The sequence below is a fragment of the Myiozetetes cayanensis genome, unplaced genomic scaffold (genome assembly GCF_022539395.1).
Source record: "Myiozetetes cayanensis isolate MyiCay16 unplaced genomic scaffold, myiCay2020 scf2-11, whole genome shotgun sequence".
NCBI classification, from domain to species: Eukaryota; Metazoa; Chordata; class Aves; order Passeriformes; family Tyrannidae; genus Myiozetetes; species Myiozetetes cayanensis.
Window position 1 is genome coordinate 37,518,260 of NW_026087411.1, and position 22,157 is coordinate 37,540,416.

The window sequence follows — 22,157 nt, forward strand, 5'->3', positions numbered from 1 at the left end:
ATTAATATTTTTTGCATCAGTTTGCAGTTATTAAAATCACACTTGAATGAAGGTTTTCTTCATGACACTGAGTTATAGAGACACTAAATAGAATTCAATAACTTTGCCTGATTATGTGTTACTTAGTTCAAAATGGTGCCCTAAAAGGGAATGGAAAAGCCAAACCCATAAATCCCCTCAAAAACCACACAAAACCACCCCCTGAAATGACCATCCCCTCCTCCCCCAACATGTAAACATGGAGTCCTTTCTTTGGCTTTCTCTGATATCTTTCCCTGGGGTCACCAAACCAGATGCAAAATTAAACAGACCTGATACAAACTGCGTATTTTTGCATTTATATGAAAATATTCAAGTTATTCAGGAGGGAGGGGAGCCCTTTACTCTTTGAAGGCCAGGATGCCTCAGCTCTGCAGGAGGGCTCTGGTGGCAGAACTGCTGGGGAAAGCCCAACCATTGTGCTTCACTCCCAGAGAGTTGGGATACTCTCTGGGGGCAGGAAGCATGAATTCTCTTCAAGTAAAACATTTTCTTCAAACTTAGATTGAAACAATACTTTTCTCTTCCAACTACAGTGTGTGCCAAATGCTGCTGACTGACTACAGGAAAAAATTAATGAGTGCAAGATTAAGTTTCCTTTTATTCTGCATGAAAGGTGTGCTACAGACCCCATCTCTCTCCTCAGCATTTCCTGATGGTTCTTTTAGGGAGATTCTCACACACTGTGATGGTTTTTTAGGTGCCTTTTCCTATATACTGTAGAAGATGCTATGTTTACAGTTTAAGCTCTCATAATTAAGTATAGAACCCCAAACATGTAGTTTTGCAATAATCAGTGTTCTGTGGTAAGAGCTGGTAAAGTCTAGGGCTCATGGTCTTGCCAAAAGATTATGGAAAGAGCCTGAATTAGAAATCAAAAGTAACTACTTCATATAATTTTAACTTTGAGACAGGAAATGTCTTAAATATGTGTATTGTATATATTGCATTTGGTGGAATAATAGAAAGAATGCAATATTATTTGATTCTTAAGGCCCTTAAAACCACTCAACTATTATAAAATAGTTGGTGTGACAATAATTCTGTCCTGATAATTACATAGTGTCCACTCTAGTGATTGATCAAAATACAGAATTAACTATAAATAATCCACAAATAAGTTACTTGCAAACACATGTACCTGAAAATATACATATATGGACCCAAATCAGTTCGGCTGTAATTGAAAGGACACCAAAAAATTTTTTCTTTTCCCAAACCTCCATATGTTTTTTTGAAGATTAATTGTAGCATCTGGAACACATTAAATATAATTTGATAAATCCAGAGATTAGAGAATTTAAAAATTTCTTATTTTAGACAATATAAAATTTCATGAGTTAAGTTTTGGCTTTTTCTTTGTCCATATAAAGCAAGACGTGTTCAGTTTCACTGAAATAAGCTTTGTTATAAACATAAGCATTACTTGAGAAATCTACCATGGATTAGTACCTTTATTGTATGTATTCACTAACTTAATCTTGTCCTGAACTTTCTTGGCAGAGGGAAAGATGAATTTTCCACTCTAGATAAGATGAATTAATATAAAATAGAGAAAACTTGTGATTGTTGATTGTAATATTAATTCATTGCCCTCTGTGTTTTCTTTTATGTCCCTCCTCTAAAAAAAAAAAGTTGGTAATACTATAATATTAATAACCATAGAAAAAGTAAGGGTACTAAGAGCTCATACCAATTGTAAGCCTTGTACTGAGTTAGAAAAAAGTGGTTCTTAATAGAACCAAGGAAGCCCTACTGTAACATGCAAAATCTGGAAAAATCTAATTTTACTTTGTATCTTGAAACACTTTCTGATGGTGAGTCCTGTAGGCACATCACACAGTTTTGCAAAGTCTATTTTCCTTTTTATATTTCTATGTTTTTAATACAGAGCAGATTATTCTGAAAGATATCAAATGGTCAGGAAGATGCCAGATTCTTGCACAATAGTGTGGATACAGCAAAATCATGATGTACCAGCCCCATCCTGCAGAAGTATGATTTGAATGTTGTGCTCATGCCCAGTGCCCTGCTGACACCTGCTACTAACACTTGAGTCCTCTCAGTGGTGTTTCTCATTCCAGAGTTGTTGTTTGATTCCTCCTGATTTCTGCTGCTCTCTAGTTAAAAATAAAATAATGCAATAACTTAGATGTGTTTGTATAGTATCAGTCCTAACAAACAAAATCAAACAACTTAAAAACACACCTGCTCCAAAAGCAATATTTAGGCCAAGCTTGCCCTTCATCAAAGTTCAGCAAAACGGTGGTTTAGTTTTTGTTTTCTTAGGTTTAAAAATATTGTAATGTTATATAAACGTATCTGGGTTATTGAATTTTTAATCTGCAATTTGAGATGGTAGAGCAGGAAAGATCAGTAGAGAGAAGATTGTTTTACGTATCAGTTTTCTTTTGAGACCAGTTTTCCCTTATTTGCACCCAGGGAAAAATATACAAATGTTTTATTCCCATTTAATGAGAGTAAAATATGTTCCTCCAGAAATGAACTTGTAAAGCGAGAGGTTATTTGGTATCAACAGATGTTGTATCAACTGAGGCAGAAGACAGGCTGTCTTGACACATATGAAAAATATGAATGTAGAGTTAAGTGTCTTTGAGGTTTGGGAGTATTTTTTAAGCATTCTCAAAGAATAAACACAAAAGGCAAAATAAATCAAATGAAGATGCTCTTCTAAATTGAAAAGGGACATGCAGGAATTCCATCTTATGCTGAAGCCTTCAGAGCATATTTTATTACTAAATTCTGCTTATATCAAATCACAGAATTACAAGGTGAACTCCACAGAGAATTTGCCCATGTGACTGTTGTAAAGCACTACATTTACCACAAAGGCAGAGTTTCTTCCATAGGGCACTAAGCATGGGAGTGATGATGGAAGGCTGCAACTCGTGCACACCAACCAGGCACCAAACTGGTACTTATTAGTCAGATAGAAAAGCAACCAGCATGAGCATACAGACCAAAAAGTAGGAAAATAAATGTCTCTCAAAATCCATAAGATCACAGGGCAACTTCCTGCTGCAACACAATTCTGAACTGTGTAAGTGGGTGCAGTGTTTCTGTCATTGCTGCTTAGTTGATTGGCTGGAAAAGTCTAGCTTCTGAAGCCTGAAAACTCCAGAAGAGGCATCTTCTATTCATCCTGGGCTTCCTGCTGGAACAACTCAGACAGGCTTTCTGTACAGAGATGACAACATGGCTCACCTTTTGTAGTTTGAGGTTGAAGACCCTAATTAAAAATGTATTCTGGTGGGGCTCAGAATGTAGATGTATTATAGGAAAGATAAACATCAGGTTTTGCTATACATGCCCTGGTCTTGGTTATTCAGTGCCAAAGAAAGCCTAAGAGAAGCCTGCAAATATTTCCATGGATTGAGGCACTGCAGAGTAATTGTTATAATTTAAAATCCAAAGTGGCCAATACCAGTATGATTTGCAGAGCACACTGCTTTAAATTAAAAGGAATCCAGTGTATTACCACACTGAAGATTCTTAAGGGACGTTTATTCATCTTGCATCAACCTTTAAGCATAGCTATAAAGTTTGAGATTAAGGAAGATATGCAAAAGTATTTTATTATCATTTTCAGTTCTATTGTCTAAGCTGAACAACAGCTGCCTGATTTCATTTGGCAAAAAATCCATTGGCGAGATGGTGAATGCACATGCCCCATAAAATCAATGCAAAGACCATTGTTGATGGTCCATTTCACATTCCCTGTTCAACTAAAACTCTAGAAGCTTTAATAGTTACACAGATGTAGAGACTTTAGTATGGTGATACTAAAGGTTAATGACATCTGCAGCAACATAAAACCCAAGGTCAGTTAACGCACTGACTGTACAGACTCTCTGAGAAGTTTGGTAGATATGGATGCAGGCTGCTAACTTGACCTGAACTCTCTAATTATCCCAGATCCAGCAATCCTAAACTAGCTGGGATATGTTTATATGAGGCACATTATCTCGAGCAATTACACTGTAGCTATAGTCATCAGTTTATCACAGTCTGGTAGATAAAAACTCCACGGCCTATTTTGAAAACAGACCAATATATGTTTCACAGGACTTTTCAGGATGCCACCATGTTCCTTTCACCTTGCTAATGGAAAGCTAAGAAGGAAAAACTACTAATTAAAAAACCCATAAATTTATCTTTGAGATTAAATTTATGTAAGAAAAATTATCTCCAAAGTGCTAATGTTGCATAGCAATTTCATTTTATGTGATCTTAATTTGCAGATTTTCTTTTAAACACCTTTGGCAGTTAATGTGTTGGCTTATAATGTGGTTAATGTGGTGGACTTGGCAGTACTAGGTTACTGGTTGGACTTGATGATCTTAAAGGCCTTTTCCAACCTACACAATTCTCTTTACTTTAAATATCAATGGTGTCAACAAAGAAGTTTGGCAAAATGGAACCAAGTAATCTCTAAACAGAGATGACATCTAAAGATTTCCTTACCTAAGTAGGAACAAAGCCACCTGTAATCATAAAAAAGTAATAGTTACCATTTATTGAGAGGATGACACCTCTGGGGTGGTCCCTTGCTCCCAGTGCTGCCACCAAGGTTCTCATGATTGCTGTCCCGGGTAACCTTTCATTCCTACTAGTATCTTCATACAAAGAGCACCACAGGGAATTATTGATTGCATGGTCTACTAAGAAACAAGGCTAAAAACAACACCAAGCTGCCCCTTGTCCAAAGAAGCCCTTGGAAATGTAAGCTGGCTTTATGTACTTTGTAGTTCTGCAGCACCAGTAGATGCTGCACCTTACTCTTCTTCCAGACCTTGCAATGCTGCAAGAGTTTATGTCCCTCTTAAGATGTTTTCAGGTGGCAGAATCACTCTCCCATGAACCCATGAAAGATTTGTCAAAAAATTATTCAGAGACAGTAAAATGATAACAGTAGCCTTTCACCAGTTTTGCCACCTTCTTTACAGACAGAAATTCAGAGTTTACTCTTATGACATTTTATAGATTATTCTTTTACTTATTTTATTGTGGACTTTAAGGAAAAAAAACCCACAAAATTCATAACTAATTTTTTCCCACAATAATTAATAATAATTCAAGAGCAATACAACTTTGCTACAGGAAACTGAAGAGCCATGCTCATGACAGAACTACTCGTCAGGAACACAAAATATACTGTACTGTTTTAGCTTACTAGGCATGAAGTTGGATATTTTTTACTCTGTCACAAGATCAGTGACAGCAAGGAGAACCCAAGCCAATCATGTCCATGCAGACCAAGAAGAAATGGTAATGTGCATTGCTAAGAGGAGACAAAAATGGATGGACAGTAATAGCAGGAACCACGTTTGAGGAAGAAATTAATTCTACCTGGGGATTATGGAGTCTGGAGTAAAAATTGTATCAAACCTAGAATTTATGATTGAGTTTTGTTAATCTCTGCAAAATCTAGAAGAGGTTATGTTGTTCAGAGTATGAGATCATAGATGTTTTCAGCATCTGCTTATGCTACACAGGAGGAAATCAAAACAGTTCTCCACTTTTTTCCATACTCCTCCAAAGTCAGTCTGTCTTTGGATCAGTCCTTGGCTCAGCTACCTTGATTCCATGCTGGCATAATGTATTACTTAGGAAAAAAATGTCATAGTCATGGATCAGAAGGTCTACAAACATCATTTAACTATTATCTAAACTAGAGGAAAGTCATGCAGGAAATTAATCTGGAAAGAAAAGTATGTGTAAGGGGCTAATCTAAACACTGGTGTAACTAGTTTAAACTTCGGTTAAATGGAGATATGCTCTTTAGAGTACTGTCCTCTTCTTCCTGGAATAGCTCTACATGAATAGAAAAATACAGAATCTGATGACACCTTTCAAATAGCTTTATATGTATTAAAAAGAAAAAAAATTACAGAAAAAGGGACAGAGGCAAACTTCTTCATGGATTAGAACATTAGGACAACAATATTTAAAATATTACAGATATCTCAAAAAAACAAAAAAAAGAACCAACCAACCAAGTAACTAAACACAAAAAACCCCCACCAAAAATAAATTCCAGGTTTTTCTGAATCCCATCTACCTTTTTTTTTTTTTATCCATCTCACACAGAGAATTCAAGTTAGACATGGTTACTGTGCATAAGATTTAAAAAAAAAAAAAGCAGAATCATAACTTGTGAATAAGACAGCAATGGTCATATTAACTATATTTCTCTGTGGCTTACAGAACCACAAAGAAGGAAAGTAAGGCTGAAAACATAGGCTGAAGTAGGATATCATATATAAGATTCCTCATAGTATACAGATACAGGGTCCCCTTTGAGAGGTTTTTATTTGGGCACGATAATCCATTTAAGCATGGCTACAGTAAAAAGTTGAAAGAAAAAAACTGGATCAGGAATAGAAAATTTAAGAAATGCTAAAACATGTTTTCAACTTTGAAATGCAGACAGTGTTTTTCTGTAGTGTAACAGAAAGTGGCGGGTTTGCCACTTTACATATGTGCAATATCTTTGGTCTGTGGGAGAAGCCTGAAAATGGCTCAAACAGAAACAAAGCAATTTGGGGATACAGAGTCATACTAAGCCCTCACAAATGGTCAATGAAATCACCTTAGACTGGGGATAAAGCAGACCGGTGATTTTAATGATTCTTTCAAAAGATAAAATGGGATGCAGGTAAAATCATTATACAGATCTAAGAACACATTTCTTGAACATAATTAGGATAGTGTATGTAAATGAAGTAGCATATGACTCAACATTCTCTGAAGTTTTCTAAGAATTCATAAAATTCATATAATAAAAAATTCTATATCTTTCATAACAGATTCCTGGCATTTGAAGGTATGTAACCTCTGCTAGCTCTGAAATACATTATATTAAGATTTCTTTGGTAGCAGCTGTGAAAAGCACAGGTATAATTGAAGACCTTGTAAGTAAGCAATGAATAATAATTGATTGGTGGTAAGTTCAAAGAACCTCAACTACAATTGATAAAGAATGGAAGATGAAAGCATAGAAGATGGAAGGATCTTATTTTGATTACCTGAATCCTCAAAGCTACTGGACTAAGAGACAGCAATAGTGTTTTGGCCTGCAGACTGAATAAATATGTTGTGCAGCTTCACAAGCTACTACAGCTATAATATCATGTTGATGATGCTTTTATGAAGGCACTTTTTAGACACCCTTTCATTTTCAAGGGGTGTGAAACTAGAATTAGTATTTTTCTTATTTAAAAGTTGACCTTGCTCCAACAGAAACAGCAAAAATAGAACTGACACACATGTATACTATCCTTTGTTTAATTCTTTGTTTTTACAAATATTATGTTTTCTCACCACCTCATCAAAGGTTAAAATCTAGTGGAGGATGGGTTCCTAATGGCTATGAGTGAGTAAATGGCAACAGCATTTCACAGAATCACAGAATATGCTGATTTGGAAGGGACCCACAAGGATTATTGAGTCCAGCTCTTAGCCCTGCACAGGACCATTCCCAGGAGTCACACCACGTGCCTGAGGGCATCATCCAAAAGCTTCTTGAACCCTGGCAGGCTTGGTGCTGTGACCACTTCCCAGGGGAGCCTGTTCCAGTGCCCAACCACACTCTAGGTGAAGAAGCTTTGCCCAGACCCCGGTTCGATTCCCGGTCAGGGCCACTCCCGGGCAGGTGGGGCTCGTTAGCCCTTAAAGGCAACCCACCTACGTCCTAAGGATCTCGCTGCCACCGTCCAAGCTCGGCAGATGAACCTTAGGATTAAAGGGTGGGCTCAGTTCCGCGCACACTGTGTCTCACCTAAAAAATCCAATGCGCAGGCTGGAAGGTGTAAAGACCTTCCCCGGATCTTCACTCGTGAAGACTGGCCATTATTTATATTTATTATTAATATCCAACCTAAACTTCCCCTAACACAACTTCAGGTCGTTCCCTGGGGTCCTGTCACTGGTCACCACAGAGAAGAGATCAGTGCCTGCCCCTCTTCTTGCCCTCACAAGGAAGTTGCAGACCGCAGTGAGGTCTCCCCTCAGTCTCCTCTCCCTGAGGCTGAACAGACCAAGTGACCTCAGTTGCCTTTCATATGGCTTCCCCTCAGGCCCCTTCATCCTCCTTTGGATGCTCTTGAATACCTTACTACCTTTCTTACGTTGTGGTGCCCAAAACTGCACACAATATTCAAGGTGAGGCTGCCCCAGTGCAGAGCAGAGTGCGACAATCCCCGCCCTTGACCAGCTACCAATGCTCTGCCTGATGTAGACTTATAGTACATCAGTGAGTTTTTCTAGACACATAAGAAATCTTGAGTAGGGTGGAGGTTTCTGATGCCTGCTCATATGTGAAAATCAAGCAATTTTCTCCTTGATTTTAAATCAAGGATTTAAACCACGTTTCTCCCTCCTGCATGCTTATGAGCAGAAAACGAGCTCAGATTGTTAATCTATTTGCTCACCATTTTCCTGAATTTTTTCCACGGCTTCCACTGTGACAAATTAACTTGTCCCTGTTGATACTGACCAGGAGGGGACAGACCAGGCTGGCAGAAACTTTGCTTTTGAAGGAAAATAAATTTACTGGGGAAACACCATGCAAAACAAATATAGGACTTCAGTGTTACACAGCATGCAATAGTGAATAAAATACTGCATTATATTTTCATCTGCACAACAAAAATGTCACAAACACTAATGGCAGTATCGCTTAATGGGCAGGTCCCTAAACATGATTACATTTTCACAATGCATTGTTCAGGTTGATCCATCTGGGAGCAATATTTCAAGTTGTCCTTTAGGAACTTGGCCTTTTTACAAACATATGACTTTACTGCTTTGGCATAATAGAAATGTCTATGGAGATACTGATTACATGGGAAGTGGAGAAAGGTTTCCTAAAAATTAGCCAGACCATGAGGAATGAATTCCCACAGAAACAAAGAACAAGCACAGTCTTGCCTCAACACTTTTTATCCTTCCTTAGTAGTGTGAACGTTTCAGATAACACCTTCTGCAATGGAACACAATACTGGCATGTGTTTCTTTGCATAAAAGATATCTAATCAATTTACATCCAAAAAATTATACATTATTGCTATGGGAAGGACGGCATTAAAAGTGATGGAGAACAGCATCTAGCAAGCAATCAATATGTCCAGTATAAAACACAAAGTGATTTGTGTTTTGAAACCCTGTTGCTTACTAGATGGGAGTGTGTATCATTATTCAAATTTAGAAAAATCTCCAAATGACCCCTGATTAAGAGGTTCAAGTTATGTTCTACTGTTTTCCTGTTTCAGACTTTGTAACAGGAAATAGTTTATTTAAAAAAAAAATAAAAAAATCATACATGTAGAACAACCAATCCTGACTGCAGAGATCAGGAAGAACTCTGAGCACAGTATTGTTATTACAGATTTTTTCTAGTGGCCTTTGAAGAACATTACACAAAATTCACTTTTAAACTATTAAACTAGAATAATGAAATCATAGTGACATTAGACAGCTGTACTTCTGCACAATTTCTGTGCTACAGCAACCTTATCCCTTGTACAACCTGCCAGCTTGTTCTAATGCAGTCTGCTCTAAGTCATTCTTTGAAAAGATCATGCATCCATGGTGTTGGTTTTGTAGAATTTTTCCCTTCCAATTATCTATGATAATTAGTTACCCTTCTCATACTGAAGTTTAGACTGTATCCACTGTATCCACTCCAGCCCACTTGTTACAGCCCTCTGTGGAGTGCTAGGCATAGCAACATTTACACCTATGGATACGGGACTGCTGTGCTTGCCCTCAGACAACTGTGCTCTCAAGTCCTTGCCTACCAAGATCCCATCTGAGCTGGCAATCTCCCACAGTTTATCCATGCTTCCTATCTAGTCATTATCAGAAGTTGCAGATAAAAGTCTCCTGTGTTATTCTGAGACTAACAGTATCATATAAATGTTCTGTTTGTTTGGTTCATTACATCTGTGAGACATGCATATAGGCCCATTTGGTCACTGTCAGGCAGAGGGAGATATTTTTTCAAGACATGTGTTTGTACATATAAAAATCGTGGATTGTGCTTGTTTTCTTCTGATGAAAAATAGATACAGTGGACCATCCCAACCACCTCAATTTTCATACTTCTGCAGAGAAGTGAGAAGTGAAATAATGCACAGCTTTTCCCAGTGCAATACTGTTGCTGCTTCTCAGCTCTCTGTAAATGGGGCAGAAAGATCCTGGGCTCACATCCCCTGCCACTGGCACAAAGCTCAGAAATCCTGTGCATCTCCTCTCTGACCCAATCCTCACTTACAACTTGGTTTGCTATTCTTGGTCAGGCAACTGTCAAAAATATGTTATTTCATTCTAAAAAAATAGTCTAAAACTTCTCCTCAAAAGTTTAAGCTCTAAAAGACGCTTTCAGAACGAAAAAAAATAAGTGGAAAAAAAAATTGATGAAAAAATGAAAAAAACACATTTGATATATTTATGTTGAACTTAAAAAGTCAGGTTTTGATGATAGAGAATGCATAGACTATCCTAAAATGAAAATGTGCCATTATGCTGAATCATAAATTTCAAGGAAAAAAAATTTTCATTCATATTAGGTCTATATGATACTATTAAATTTGAAAAAACCCACCCTATACTGCTTTTATATTTAAAATTCTCAACAGCAAGTTCAGCCTTTTTAAACTATTGAGTTAATTAGCAGATCAAGAAAAGTCATCTGCTTTTCTGTATTTCCATTATCATATGCTGATTCAAGCTTCACACAAGTGGAACAACAGAATTCCACTGGTTTTAAACTTTTAGCTATGATAGCAAATGTAAAAAAATAAACAAATGCATGTATACATAAATAGATAGACAAAGAAAGGAATCCCTTTTGTTTAATCTTCAGGAAATTTTCTACATCTGATATATAAGAAACATAAATCCCTACGTTTTGGAATCTTTATACCAGAAACTGAACTGGAAAATCAAAGATGTGTTATCTTTTTATGCAACAAGTATCCTAAATGAAAGAGGACTGAGCAAGAAGAAACCAACCAAGAATAATCTATGGTTTTCTCAAACACCTGACTTTCAATCCTCTTGGTCGCTGCACTGAAATAATGGAAGCTCCCTACTACCTCATGGAGATACAGTCAGTTTGTATACAATTCTTTTAATCAATTAGGAGGGATTTATACCAGAGAAAGTACCTTTGAGATCTAATCACTAAGGTAGAAAAACCTAGACTCCCTGGAAGCAGAGGCTTAAATTCTGGCTGGCTCACCTCATCCTTTCATCTTTCAGAGGTAGATTAAATTCTGTGTAGCTTAGCATATAGGGGTCCTCCACAGGACTTTCAAAAGATCAAACCCTATTTCCTCCAACTGTTGTTAAATACATCTTTTTCGTCTTTTTATTCCCTTAGAGACAAGTCCTAGCATTGAAATAATTTTTCTAAATATATACCTCTTCTACAGACAGCTCCCTACCTTCTTGTCTTGAAAGTTTGAAGCTTTATTTCCTTGATTCTTTATTTTAATATAACAGACATTCTCCTATAGCATTGTTCTATTCCACAGGCAGCATTAGCAGAATCAGGGCCCAAAAGAATACAGGCATTTCTTCACTGCTCAAGATGTACTCTTTTAATTTCTTTGAATTTCAAAAAGCTAACCAGATTCACTGAAATCATTGAAATAAAATTTAAAACTATCCTTAAAAAGAGTAAGAAACCTTGACAAATACCCCAGTAACTACCGATCCTCTCCAACAAATCCCTATGTGTACTGAGAAATTATGAGCAAATTAATGACAGTGCCTACTACAGAGCTTAAGCTTAAATTTTTAGAGCTAAAACTGTTAATACTTATTACAAGTAGTAATGATTGTACATGTGTGCACTAGGGACCTAACTTAAGTATTTAATGACATCTAATTCATTACACAATCCTGTATATTTTGGTAGATACTTGGTACAGTTTCAAAGGCTTCTTCAGCAATTACAAATAACCAAAAAATGCCAATAGAACCCCTGTTAATTCAAAATGTTGGTTACAGAGAAAAAGGGATCTATGAGTTGGTAGTCCTTAGGTTTCTGAGTTTTTTCCAATTAAATAAATGGAGTAATAAGAAAATCAATTTGCCAGTACTTTAAATCTTTCCTAATCCTAACTGGGTTTTTGGCATATAATCCAAACAGTTCAAAAAAAAAAAGATGCACGAAGATAATGTATAATAATAATTGGAAATCTTGGGTACTATTTAGAGGAAAAGGAATCCTAGATATGGATTCCTGTCAGGAAAGTAGAAACGCAGTTCATCAAAGAGACACTGGTTTGCACAAAAAAAAGACGAAAAACTGAAAAGTCCATATCATCTCCCTAGGAAGCACTAGGGAGTAGTTTGGTATACAGTGCAACTTATTTCCCGTGGAGAGAGAAATAAAACAATATAGTATATCACAGCCAAACTACAGCTTGGTGTTCGACACATGAATAAAAAAAAAAAAGACCGACATGAAACACCTGGTGCTTCTTTCCTCAGGGACCATTAAGTACACCAAGTTCTTATTAAGAATTTAATGTCTGCTAATCTTTCAGAAGGGAAGAAGATATACTTATAAAATTATTCAGAGCAACACAGCCTGAAGATCTGGCTCAGTACTTTTGAAGATAGACACTATATTCATTTATTACAAATGTCGCTGACAAATTTTATGTCAAAAAGGTGCTTCACAAGTTTTATTTTACAAGTCAGTCCAGGTAGTAAATGCCAGCCAATAAGCATCCCAGTACAGGTTTTTCAGCCCACCTGAAACTCCAGATATTCAAATCCCTTTGCAGAGTCACACCAGGGCTCCAATAACTTTAGATGAAGTGGCACAGGAGTAGTGCCTAAAGCTCATCTGAAAATCAGAAATCAGGTTGAGAATTTCTCTCTTGAAAGCTGTTTTGCCTGAAGTTCTGTCACCCAGCAATTCCATATAGGGAACAGTCAATGATTACACACAAGACTTTGTGGCCCTGCTCGTCAGACCCCATAGAAGTCACAAAGCAGCAGAAAAAAAATCTATGAGACAAATACCAAAAAAGTGAGAAAAAAGACAAACTGAAATAAATATTGAAAATGGTTTGGCCAATGGTCATTTACAAATAGAAGCAGAAGGCATTTGGGTTACTGAGTCCAAGTCCTTCTCACCACGCCACAGAAAACTACGCTCTCCATTCTGCAATGTCTCTATTGATCTTTCCCAAGTGCTGCAATACCTTGTCTTGGGCATCTCCTCAGCCACACTGTGACACTGCAAATTTGCTGTGCTGTTGTTGAACATACTTTTCACTTCATTTTAAGATAATCATCAAAGTAACAAAACAAATTATTTTATTTAATTAATCATTTAATTTACTATTTTAAAAAAAAAATTAAATTGAAGAATCATAGTAATCAATTCTTTTCCACCTAGGACACAATCATCCCTAAGCTCTGTTCCTTAGTGTCAATCTGCCAACATAGTCAATCTGTTAATAGAAATTAATATAGGAGATAGAACATCTTCTAAAACAAAAAAATGTAGAGGTATACTATCAATTTCTTCTTTTCTATTAGTCAATAAGGTAAGTTTTATGAGATCTCCAACAAAGTAGTTATAGGTTGCAGTGAACATGAGTCTCTAACTCTTCTCTCATGCCTAATGTATCCGTACATGCTGTAAGCCTAAGTTAGCACCTGTGTAATTTGTTCTGAAACAGTGAGCTTCAGTCAGTCACCTATTCAAAACCTCACTAAACAAACTTGAGATTTTAAAACATTTTGAACATTGAGGAATTTTTTTTTTTTTAATATGAAAATAACTTTTAGATTTAGATAAATACAGTGGCCAATGTTGAGAATCACTATACCTTAGGGTATGATCATTTCTGCAAGAGTATCCCAATACAATTCAGGCATTTTTCAGAAGATATGCATTGGCATGAGACATAAGCTTTGTAATTCACCCCAGCACCAGGCAGATGAGTAATGACCATCTTGCTAGAGCTGAATGTGAACCTCTCTAGCTTTCATGCATGAATGATGCACTGTGCCCAAGAACTGAGTATAAAGTTAAGTTTTATAACCCCTTATTCTTCTGATGTCTACAATGGAAAAAAGCTTCAGAAAAATCCCAGGGCAACACTACAAATGCAGCTTCTTTGTATGGGCCGTTTCCTTTCCTCTTACATTCTCTGCTTTAAGGCAGCGTTGATTACTAACTGCAGCTGGACTGATACTTCCAATATGACATCTGCTATTATTTGTATTTTGATAGAAACCACCAACACATCAGACACAATACATTGCCCAGAAAACTGACAGGATAAATAAGTAAAAGAAATGGTTAACATCTATATAAATGTTTTATGTTCTACATTACATCGTTAAGCATTTAAGCAACTTAACATATCCTGAAGCACATCTAACTTTAATATTGTATTCTTTCATTTTTGATTGCTCACCACAGTATTCAAAATAATGGTTAAAAAAAAAGTATGATTTAAGGGAATGTTTCAAGACAGTGCTATAACATCATGAGAGACAATATGAAAGGCACAAGTATGAGATGAGATTGTTGGTAAGAGCAACGTAACCGGAAAAACATACCAGGAAAGGTGTTATTATATGCACAGAAGGTTGAAAATATCTTGTAATGAAAATTCTGGATGTTTTGGAATTAAAATATTTTCCTTCCCACTATTCCTTTGAAAGCTGATTTTACTTTAAATTGCAATGAAACAACAGAGTCAGTGAACTTTGAACTGTGTTCTCCTATGACATATTCTGAATAAAACTTGTCAATCTACTGCCTTGCTGTCATTCAGAGCATGTCTGGGTGGCAGCTGTGTACATATGAAAACAGATTAAATACACAACTAGTCAAATGGAAAAATTTGCTAATTCCAAACAAAGTCTCATTTCAAAGCCTTGCAGTTCCTCATTAAAGGAACTTCAGTTACCTCACAGCTTTAGCTGTGCACCTCTATGCAACAACATACAGACATTTCAGCAAAATCCTAATGTTGCATTACTACTATAATGACTAGAAGTTCCTCCTAAGTCCTTGCACATGAAGGTTTACAAAGAGAACTTTACGTCACCTCATGCACCGTGGATCTGGAGAGGAGCTGGCAATGCGAGGGGGACACAGCTGTAATAAAAGCTAGGGAAAGGTTGAAAGGAATGCTATCCATGTCTCCAGTGTTTGCCACCAGCCTCAATTTCTCCATGGACTTTTCTTTGTTTGTTATGATCAGGCAATCAACCCTAAGAGTAGGACCTGAACCATATTAGCATCTTAGTTGATTGGAGATACAAACATACATTTACCTACAGAAAGGTGAACTTTCACTGAACAACAGTTTCAGATCTTTAATGAGCAACTACCTTTTTGTTCATCCTATCACAATCCCTCCCAACCAAAGACTCAAACTTAATATGTAGCGATATGTGCATATACATTTAATAAAATCATAAAATTATTATCTGTTAACTTCAAAGTTGGTGGAAAGGTATAGGAGACAAGAATGGAAAAGAGCAATCATGGTGTAATTTAATTGTCTAATGAAAATTATTTTAGAATAATATTCACAGAACCATAGAACAGTTTGAGGTCCTGCAAAATAATCTAGTCCAACATTCCCTGAAATCAGCAGGGTCAAGTTGCTGAGAGTCCAGGGATGGGGCATCCATCTCTTCTCTAGGAACATGTTCCACTGTTTCACCACCTTCATTGTAAAAATATTATTCCTTATATCTAGTTTGAATCTACCCTCTTTCAGTTTAAAAACATTATCCCCTCTCCTACTGCAAGGCCCTACTAAAAAGTCTGTCCCCATCTTTCTTGTAGGTCCCCTTTAAGTACTAAAAGGCTGCAATGCCTCCCTGGAGTCTTCTTCAGCCAGAACAACCCCACGTCTCTCAGCCTTTCCCCATAGCAGTGGTGCTATAGCTCTCCGATTCTTTTCAGGTTCGTATCTTCCCTGTACTGAAGTCCCCAGAGTTGGATGCAGCACTCCAGGTGGAGTCTCACAAGTGAAGTAGAGAGACAAAATCACTTCCCTTGACCTGCTGGCCATGCTGCTTTTGATGCAGCCCAGGATACAATTGGTCTTCTGGGCTGCAAGTGCACATTGCTGGCTCATATTCACCTTTTCATCCACCAGAAAGTTAAAAACAGTACAGAAAAATTAAGGACAATACCTATTTGCCACAGTCCAGTAAATTCAGTATTTCATTACAGAGTTCATTACCTCTATTATTTAATCACTTGCCCACCATCTAGAATAGGAACAAAAATTAGTTTTAAAACACAAATAATATTGGAGGAAAAAAATCTTATAAAGTAGAAATGAGAAAGAAATACTTCTTTAGGATATATTATGAATCTGTAACCTTATTTAAATATTAATGAAAAATCTCAGAAAAATATACTGAAGAAATTATTTCTTTAAACTTCTGTAACTAAGTCTCCTTATTTTTTTTCCATAAAACTTTTAGGTTCTGAGTTAATACAAAACATGTCTAAACTTTAGCATTTTGTAGAATCTTTTTTCCTCAAGAGGTACTCAGTCTAACATGAAACTCTCAGGTCATCAAAGTTTTTATTCAATCCAGCAAAATTTTTAATTACTATTGTTTTTTAAAAGTCCTCTTTAAAAAATCCAAACATTTTACAAATTAAGGAAAAATATGTGCATGGGTGTGTGTGGGTTTTTTTTATTATTATTTAGCTCCAAAGATTTATTTTTCCACATAAAAATATTTTTAATCACTTGAAATTTATTTATATGAAAAAAAGCATGCTTTAGACCTTAAATTGAGATTAATTTAAAGTTAGTGGCTGGTTTAAAGTCGACACTATAGTGGGAATAAGTATTGTGTGGCGGACTGGACTGCTTTTATTATGCAACCTGTTTTAGCTTCTGTAAGCTTAGATGTGCTTAGACTATTTCTACAGAAACACATATTGCAAAGCGGTCAATATTAGAGGAGCTTGGCACTGCAGATTGACTGCCCTCCATGCTGTCAGGAATGATAGCATGATTTGGTTCAGCCTGTATGGTCTCTTGTCACAGGGTGAAAAAGGAAGGTGGAATAAAACACTCTTACAATTAGATAGTTCGTTGAGGTTTTCCAAGACTTTCTTAGTCATCCTCTCCCAGAAGACATATTATATTCACATCTATTGGGTTCCCCCTCTGACTCCAAGTTGCCTTTACAGAGTAGGGAGACTAATGGATTCTGTTGCTTGTGTTGCAAGCCCGTGCTCAAGTTATGCCTGCAAGCGCTCTGGAAGAAGCAAGCAGCATAGCTTGGATGAGCAGACTCTAAAAAATATTCCAACAGAAGAAAGCTTCACTCTCTCCACTGTTTTGACACAAAACTTCAGGCTGGTTGAGAGACTCAGTTCCAGATAAATTTGCACATGCGTGACACAGCGATGTCATGACATCTTCTGTCACAACCTGATGCTCAGAGGGTTAGTCACCCGTAATAAAGCCGTGAGAAATGAAGGAACACAGACAAATAAAACTATAATGATCTACTGAACAGAAGAGCTTGGAATACAAAAGGGAAAGAATTGCTGTTGTAATGACAATACTTTTAATTATATACATTCAGTGAAAAATAAACTATTAGAGAGAGAGTAAAATACTTCCAATTAATGGAAGTAATGTAATGTTCAAACTTAAATGAAGTATTTTTCTCTTGAGGGTTTTGTTGTACTATTTTATTTAGCTTAATGTAATTTAAATTATAAACAGAATGGTTTCGTAAGCCCCCAGAGAAATGTACTTTATTTATAATGTATTTCCTTTGAAGTGGTTATGGAAATCATGCTCTTCCTGAAGTCTGTATCTCACATACCACCTACAGCTGCAAACTAGTCAGCCCTCACAAGTTAAACATGATCTGTCTGGTGAAGTGCGTGACAAGAAAACCCAAGATTTTTTAAAATGCCAGAGGAAATAGAAATTTGTTGTTCTGAAAAGCAATAGTCCTTCCTCTGAAAGAAGTTATTGAAAAATCTTTGTTGATAAACGTTATGTTTTTTCAGAGGGAATGGAACTCAGCCATAATCACTTCACTTGACTTTTTAACGCACATAATGAAAGAATAATTGTTTACACTATACTCTAGAGGGAGTTTCAGCTGGGAGTAATTATATTTTGTATACTTAAATTTAAATACATAAATATTTTCATCTTTCATTTAAATAATAAATCCTTTAAAATTTAATTCTAGTATAAAAAGTACACTTTCTTTCATGATGGAAATTATAAGTGCCTAGTTTGTGTCACCTTTTCTCCTCCAAGCAATTAAAATTGCCACAACTATGAATGAATAAATGGAACCCCAGTCCGTGTGCTCTCCTCACCTTCAATAGCTACTGCATAGAGTTGGTTAAATAACTAGATATAAAGAGGAAACTGCCTCTAGAAAATTAATTTTGGCCATTAATCATCCTTTTAAAGCAAAATAGGAGGTTTATTCTCCTGGATAAACCATGAGCTCAACACGCCAGCCATAGATACACAATAGTCTAAGCTGTGATGCTTCTCCTGAAATAACGTCACACCAAGTCACTTCAAAGGGACCAGGCAAGTAAGCAGTGTAAGATTTGGCTGACTGTGCAGCTGCTTACAACATGAATTCATGACAGCTGTAGGAGCAAATTACAAGTGGTTTGAATTGTTTCTTTCTTTCTTTTATATAAAAAAAAGCTATTCTTGTGATCTAGCCTACTACCACAGCCTATAAATAAATAAATAGATAAATAAATAAATAGATAAATAAATTAAAATACAAGTTCTCACTAGCTTTAGATTAAGAACTTGAACCATTTTTCGAGGGATAATATTTCTGTGTAACTATAAAAAAAAGATCAGTGCTCTGGAGTTAAACTTCTGATGGAGTTGGTAGATTTTATCAATAACAGAACATTTCAGGTAGATATTTAAATCCATTAAAATATTTATAATCAAATTTATGGCTACACGAAACAAATATTAATTAGTTCTAACACATTGGGCTTGTTTTTAAACAATCTTATATCTATACTACAGAGCCAAGCTGTACCACCACCTTTGCAAACATCTATACTTTGCTAAAAGCTACTGAAGCACAGACATTACTTGCATTAAATGAAAAAGATATGTCATAGTGACCATCATCCTTGCATTTGAGGCAAGACTTTAAGACTCTGACAACCCAGTCTAGCTAATATAGCTTCGCTAAGCAAGACAATGCTGTTTTTCTTGATGAATGTAAGATGTTCAGATGAACTGACAAATTCTGTTTAACGCACTGCACATTTGTAGGTAATAAAGAACATTATTCTATTACTTCTTTATAGCTGTAATCCCTTAAGAGATAGCATGACAGGGTGGTGTAAATCTAAAGCAAAGCATTATATTTGTTTGCGTGAATGGCTTTGATGCCATTAATTTATTATCAGGAAAAAAACAAACATCAGATATTAATCTACGTCTTTTCTGAAAATGGATTATATGAGTTGGTGCTTTAAGACTTTATTTTTTGCTTACAGTTTCCTCATTGTCACATCAGTGTCTAAGTGACAAATTATAAGTGTTTACACAGGAAGAGAGATGTGGACTCTAACAAAATTTGCAGAAGTTAATTATATGAATTTAGGTATTTTCATTTTTACTTTCCTTTCAGACTAAAACTGAATACAATTCAATTCCAGTTCCTTTGGGGTACTCATTTGGCATTAATTAAAAAATTTCCTGCAGAGGAATAGTTCTGCCACTGATATCTACTAAGGCATTCTTCTTAGACACGATACCCTCTCCAGCATAATAAATATATTTTGGGACTGCTTTCCTCCCCATCAGTTACAATTGGGAAAGATTTTGGATACTTACAACAGAGAATATGAATCTCTTCTCCAAGCCGGAGATAGAAACCTACTTATGAATTATGAAAATTTAAATTTAAGCACCAAACCAGTAAATTAGTGGTTTTCAGTATTTTACTCATAGAAATGCTGCCATCTAAAAAAAAAAAAAAAAAAGGCCCAAATCCACAACCTTTTACTTTACACACAATACTTGAAAAAACATCTAATTCAAGCTAGAATATGATCAACACAACATGAAAGGTAAAATCAACTGCAACTGAACACAGCCAACAGTGTATCAGTGTGCAAATATACCATATCATAATTTTGAGCTACAAAAGCAGAAGTAAGCACTGTTTCAGGATTCATCTGAGACACTTGTTAAACTGAAGCCATACAATTCAGCCAGTATGCTCTCAAAATGCTTTCCTGAGATACCTTGGCTAGAAGCTTTCTCCAGACACAACTGAGTGACTGAAATCTCAAGAAACTCCAGAAACAATCACAATAAACTGTCAGTGTCAAGGTCTCTAAAACAAGTATGCAAGAAGAGCTGTTTTCCATGTAAAGAGAGTGTGCTAGCATGTGTAAATACAGGCCATCTAAACTACTGCCACAAATCCAAATTTACAGTTCATGTCCACAAAATTAGAAATGCAAACCAAGGTGGAACTTTGACAGACTGTGTAAGGAATGTAAAAGAAACACCATCTATAATGTAGACATAAACGCTGCAGCTACCCAATTTATGTAAATTATTTTAAATGCCACTGCAATTGAGACATAAAACAGCATAGCAGACGAGGGAGAAAGCAGTCAAGAAATAATAATGCTGGCAATTTAATCAGAACAATTTAGTTCTTTGCCTAGGTCTTCTAGCTCAGAGGAAGGAAACTTGATGAAAGTAAATGCAGCTAGAATATCAAAACAAAAAGGAAAAACACACTTTTTGAGAAATTGAATTTAAATTGTTGGATTCCCACCTCTTCTATAGCAAGACTGAATCATTCTGCAGGGAAATCCTGGAGGTGAAATATTGGCTGCATTTTTTTATTTTGTCTGAAACTCATAGAAAACTTGAAGGATTGTGCAGAAGCTCAAGGTAAGCAACAGAAATAACCTAAAGGCATTGTTTTCCTGACTAGCAGTACCATGGTACTCATCTACTCTTCTTAAGACAAACACAGAGGTTCATGCATGTAAACCTGTTCAGCCTAGCTCTTATGTGGCTAGCTTTTATTCTGCTACCTGTGTGGCTGCAATAACATGAAACTCAAGCTTCAACAGCTGCTTATCCATTTCCCTGCTGGGTTTTGTGCCTAAGCTGAAATTTTCACCACTGCAGCTGCTACTAAAGTTACCTCATGTATGACTACAGGAATGATAAGCATCACAGTGTTGCCAGCACCCACAACTACTTAAAAAAGATGTAGCAAGAAGACCAAACACATTGTGACATATGACAGTCTACTTTTACGCATCTATTGACAATGCATCACAAGTTGCAGGACCTTAATAAATTATACTATAGTCTATAAATTCCAAAAGACCCTGACTCCACAAAGTAAGCACTCTTGCCAAAAATCTGCTGTTTACCGACATGCTGAACACTCTCAAAGATACAGTGTGAAGGGTTTTTTGAATTTTACCTACATGGTCCAGTGAGGATCATCAGAGCGGCTAGTTGGATCAAACACTATGTAATTCTGTGAACTCCTCTTTTGGAAACAAAACTGGTAGTGCGTCAGCATGTAGGCTGTGAACAAAACAAAAGACAGAACAATTATTAAAATAGATTACAGAAAAATGGGGGAGGTACAGATACATGAGCTAAAAGGCCTCCTTTGGAGCAAGAGATGACAAAAGCTATTAATACTTTCTATTGTTAAATAATTTTTTTCTTTTTCTTTTTTGTTTTATTTTTTTTTTTTTTTTAATATGAGAGACCTAGTTGAAAGTAAAACTCAAGCACGCATTTATGACACAGAGATCTGAAGCAGTGGTAATAAGATGGTACTGATCTGATAAGCCTTTGGGATGCTCACACTTACCTCCAAAAACCTATGTACAGTCATAGTATTTTCAGATGATTTTTTTCAAACCCAGTAACCAAACTGGAGTGAAGGAAACAGTTTCTCCAAGACAGCTCAGATAATCATAGAATCAATGAATACAGGTTGAACCTTTCTTGGCAAAAACACAGTCTTGACAAGATGGCCCAGCAAATTGTCCAGCCAAA

General features: G+C 36.2%; 1 protein-coding gene across 3 annotated transcripts in view; it reads right to left on the bottom strand.

Annotated features, from left to right (window-relative positions):
• The window catches only part of CHRM3 (cholinergic receptor muscarinic 3), a 257,417-nt gene that overhangs the window by 96,167 nt on the left and 139,093 nt on the right, over window positions 1-22,157 (bottom strand). For all 3 annotated transcript variants that reach the window (XM_050315590.1, XM_050315591.1, XM_050315592.1), the window contains one exon: window positions 21,572-21,674. In XM_050315590.1, the coding sequence (XP_050171547.1) occupies window positions 21,572-21,674 (103 nt within the window). The remainder of the gene's footprint in view (window positions 1-21,571; window positions 21,675-22,157) is intronic.